Source organism: Hemibagrus wyckioides, linkage group LG10 (genome assembly GCF_019097595.1).
Source record: "Hemibagrus wyckioides isolate EC202008001 linkage group LG10, SWU_Hwy_1.0, whole genome shotgun sequence".
NCBI lineage: Eukaryota > Metazoa > Chordata > Actinopteri > Siluriformes > Bagridae > Hemibagrus > Hemibagrus wyckioides.
Window position 1 is genome coordinate 22,400,658 of NC_080719.1, and position 4,443 is coordinate 22,405,100.

Sequence of the window (4,443 nt, forward strand, 5' to 3'; positions counted from 1 at the left end):
ATATAGCTTCTTCTAATTAATTAATTAATAGATCCACTAGAACATTTATAGCGTATTAGAGAAAGTTTTTCATCTGTGTTAAACACACACACACACATACACCACCACCATTAATTACATGCAGCAGTAACACCCTGCTTTTTACTCTGTGTGTGTGTGTGTGTGCGTGAAGAGAAAATTATGCAGAAGCTAAAAATGCCAACCAGTAGTTACTGACACTACACCTGCTGAGAGAGAGAGAGAGTGAGAGAGAGAGAGAGAGAGAGAGAGAGACGGGGAAACAGAGGATGGGAAGAAAGAGGAGGAGGAAGAGAGAGAGAGAGAGAGAGAGAGGAAGGTTGAACGAGGGCGTAGTTCTTTAGCTTCTCATTTCATTTGTTAGTTTTCCTGCTCTCTCTCTCTCTCTCTCTCTCTCTCTCTCTCTCTTGCTCATGTGTGACGACATGGAATTCAGAGTGGATTATAAATGGATGTTTTCTCCATATGGAAGCAGAAGAAGATAATCAAGGCTGAAAAGTGTTTGAGACTACTGTGTGTGTGTGTGTGTGTGAGACGATATATGTATTTATGTGTGGATGTCTGAGGGGAGATGCCCGTCATCCTCATGGCTACTCTGATGAAGTCTGGACTTCCTACTCGTGCCGTTCTGCCGCTAAGCACACACTCCTACTCCAGCACTCTCAAACACACACACACAGGTCCAGGAATGCTGCCCTCTCTGACTGAGAGACATCAAGAACCAGCACACTTACAGGTTAGAGGATTGTGTGTGTGTGTGCGTGTGTGTGTGTGTGTGTTAGGTGTGCAGTAGCACTGTGATGATTCATCAGTGCAGAGCTATACTGTGCTAGAAGATGCTATGTTCTAGTAGTTTCTATAACTACATATAGACCTGAAACTGCCTTCACTTGACACTGTGTGTGTGTGTTTGTGTGTGTGTGTTGTTATTCCTTTCGTATATTTTAAGGACTAATGTGGAGCCGTTTGTGTTTATTTAATATCTTGCATGCTTGTTAATCTGGCAAGCAGCTCTGTGTGTGTGTGTGTGTGTGTGTGTGAGTGTGTGTGTGTGTGTGTGTGTGAGTGTGTGTGTGTGTTATTTGTGAGGTGACTTATACTAGGCAACAGTTCTCTTTCTCTGTCTCTATCTCTCTTGCTCTCTGTGAGCATGTTTGAGCACCATGTAAGGTTATGCCAAATGAAAGGGTGTGTGTGGGGGTGAGTGCTACTTGCATTTATCACTTTATGGGAACCAAATGTTAGAATCTGGGGTTAGTAGGTTAGCAACTGTAATGCACAAGTTTGTGTGTGTGCGCGCGTGTGTGTGTTTTCATATCATAGTGAGGACCAAATGTTCTGACAAGGAGAGACCTTGTGTGGACATATGACATAAGACCTATTTTGCTTATTAAATCATTCACCATTTGATTTCATACCTACTATGTTTGATTCAGTTTATACTGCATTTGATTCAGTATCTACTGCATTCGATTCAGTTTATGCGCATTTGATTCAGTTTAAACTGTATTCGATTTCATACCTACTGTGTTTGATTCAGTTTATACTGCATTTGATTCAGTACCTACTGCATTCAATTCAGTGTATATGCATTTGATTCAGTTTATACTGCATTTGACTCCATACCTACTCCGTTTGATTCAGTTTATACTGCATTTGATTCAGTACCTACTGCATTCAATTCAGTTTATATGCATTTGATTTTGTTCATACTGCATATGATTCTGCACCTACTGCATTTGATTTAATGCCTACTGCATTTGGGTCAGTTTTTACTGCATTCGATTCAGTACCTATTGTATTTGATTCAGTACTATTGTATTCGATTTAGTACTATTGCATTTAGTTTTATGCCTACTACATCTGCATTTGATTCAGCACCTACTGCATTTTATTCAGTACCTATACATTTGATTCAGTATTACTGCATTTGATTTAGTACTTTTTGCATTCAATTTAGTACCTATGGCATTTGATTCAGTACTGACTGCAATTAATTCAGTACCATCTGCATTTAATTCAGTACCTGCGGCGTTTGATTCAGTACCTACAGTGTTCGATTCAGTACTGACTGCATTCAATTCAGTACCATCTGCATTTAATTCAGTACCTGCGGTGTTTGATTCAGTACTGACTGCATTCGATTCAGTACCGACTGCATTTGATTTAGCACCTATGGCATTCGATTTAGGATTACTATATTTGGTTCAGTACCTATTGTATTTTATTCAGGACTTCCTGCATCTGATTCAGTACCTACTGCATTCAATTCAGTACCTATGGCGTTTGATTCACTACCTACTGCATTCAATTCTGCGCCTAGTGAATTTGACTAAAACAATTTTCTGTAGTTAAAAAAGTACAGTTTATAAACAGACGACACACTGCTCTCTGCCATGGTTGATTCTGCCGGCTCTTCTGCATCAGTCTTGTTGCATTATGGGACAGCGCGGTGTGCACTGACTCCATACTGCAGAAACTCCGGAGAAGCAGTAGGTCTCCTGGGTATTTCTCCCTTCGGGTTTTATGAATATTGAGAATGCAGACATACTGCTCCTGCGGTGTTCTGCCTTTCACCTGCTGTATAGCAGAGTAGTAGAGATGTATGGATGTTCGAAAGCACTGCTTTCTGGAACAGCGCCTTTCTTATCCAGCAGTGATGGAGATGATTTAGTCACCCTCTAGTGGTGAGAGTGTGAACTGCATGCTGACATATTTATTAATTCAATTCAATTCAATTCAGTTTATTTTGTATAGCGCCTTTTACAATGAACATTGTCTCAATTACATTAAAAAAGTCCCTAATTTACCAGAGAACAGAAGGATCAGGTCTTAAACCCTTATATAAATGATTCTTCAGGCGTGTAAAGACTGATTATTAGGAACTAGCACAGCACTTTTGTGGGTATCCAAAGTCACAAAGACTTTTATTTGTGTGTGTGTGTGTCCACCTGATGTCAGATCTAAAGTTACAGCAGTATAGTGTTCCATAACAGAACCATCTCTTTACACTGATTCATTTATTTCAGCTAAAACCTACATTAGAGACTCAATTAGGATGCAACCTGAGCATATCTTAGTGCATCTGTTTCTCTCTGATCTGACTCGGAGCTCATCTGTCTACCCACACACACACACACACACACACACACAGACACACACCCCATGGGGCCTGTGGGAGATGATTTTGAGACTTTGACCTTCTTTGACCTCTTAATGTTGGCTGATCACACTGCACTGATGTTTTTAACCACAATTCTTTGGGAGATAAAGCAGGTGTTTCATATGGCACTTTTTTATATTCATTTTAGTAATTTGTACAGGAAACAAAAACAAGAATGATGTTCTACATATGTCACTAATATCTGTAATATACAGAGTTTATCTCCGGAATAAACCAAGTGTGAATATTGCACACCCGATGCACTCAAAGCTTTGCTTACGTAGTGAAAAAGGGGCGGGGCTACCAGCTAGTCTGCTGAGGCCGTCAACACTCCAGTGGATGAGACATCTTACAGACATCTGTTAGACTGACTTCCTTCACTGGTAGTGACAGCTCTTTGGACTTCATATTCACGCGTGACCTTCTGGTGTGATTACGTAGTACGTAGCGTCACGGACGTGCATCCCAGAGCTAGCGCTAGACGCGCTTTTGTGGTTAAAAAGCATACAATTTTTTATTTTTTTAAGATAATAAGTGATGGTTTGTCTAGGTAAGAGCATTCTTCCTGGACTGGGATTGAGGTTTAGAGCTCTTTGAAGCTGCATTTAAACTGTATTGTAGAAGGTCAAACTCGCGGTCACCATTGAAGTCCACTATATGGAGAAAAATCCTGACATGTTTTCCTCAAAAAAACGACTGAAGAAAGAAAGACACAAACATCTCGGATGACAATGGGGTGAGGAAATGATTTGTAGATTTTTGTTCTGAAAGTGAACTTCTCCTTTAAGACGCTTTGGATAAGGGCTTCTGCCAAATGGCGTGAATGTAAACATCGACGTGATTCCGAATCCAAATGGCACACTAAATCATCCAACCATCCATTTTCTATACACGCTTCATTCCTAATCAGGGTCACGGAGATCTGCTGGAGCCTATCCCAGCACACATTGGGCGAGAGGCAGGGATACACCCTGTACAGGTCACCAGTCCATCACAGGGCCACACTTCATCAAGTGACCTTTAATCTACACACTTGTAAGTGAAAAAAAAACAGCAGCCAGTTGTCCATTGACTTTTTGTCCCCTTTCATAATCGGACCTTATTATGTCATTACCTTACCTTATGTCCAGTTATTTATGGACCTGTCTGTTTGGCTAGAAAACAAGAAACAGGACCTGAGTTGTTTCAGACACAAAAGTCTAACATTTTAATGCTTGATTTTTTGTTCTATGAAAGAGAGAGAGAGAGAGAGAGAAAGTGTG

The 4,443-nt window shown here is 40.5% G+C and overlaps 1 protein-coding gene across 2 annotated transcripts in view; it reads left to right on the forward strand.

Moving 5' to 3' along the window:
• The first annotated feature begins 487 nt into the window (after window positions 1-487).
• nav2a (neuron navigator 2a) overlaps window positions 488-4,443 on the forward strand; it is a 66,119-nt gene continuing 62,163 nt past the window's right edge. Inside the window, exon 1 of one of the 2 annotated variants that reach the window (XM_058400867.1) lies at window positions 488-754. In XM_058400867.1, coding sequence (XP_058256850.1) covers window positions 590-754 — 165 coding nt within the window. In that variant the 5' untranslated portion in view covers window positions 488-589. The remainder of the gene's footprint in view (window positions 755-4,443) is intronic. The other variant, XM_058400868.1, reaches the window with a different exon arrangement.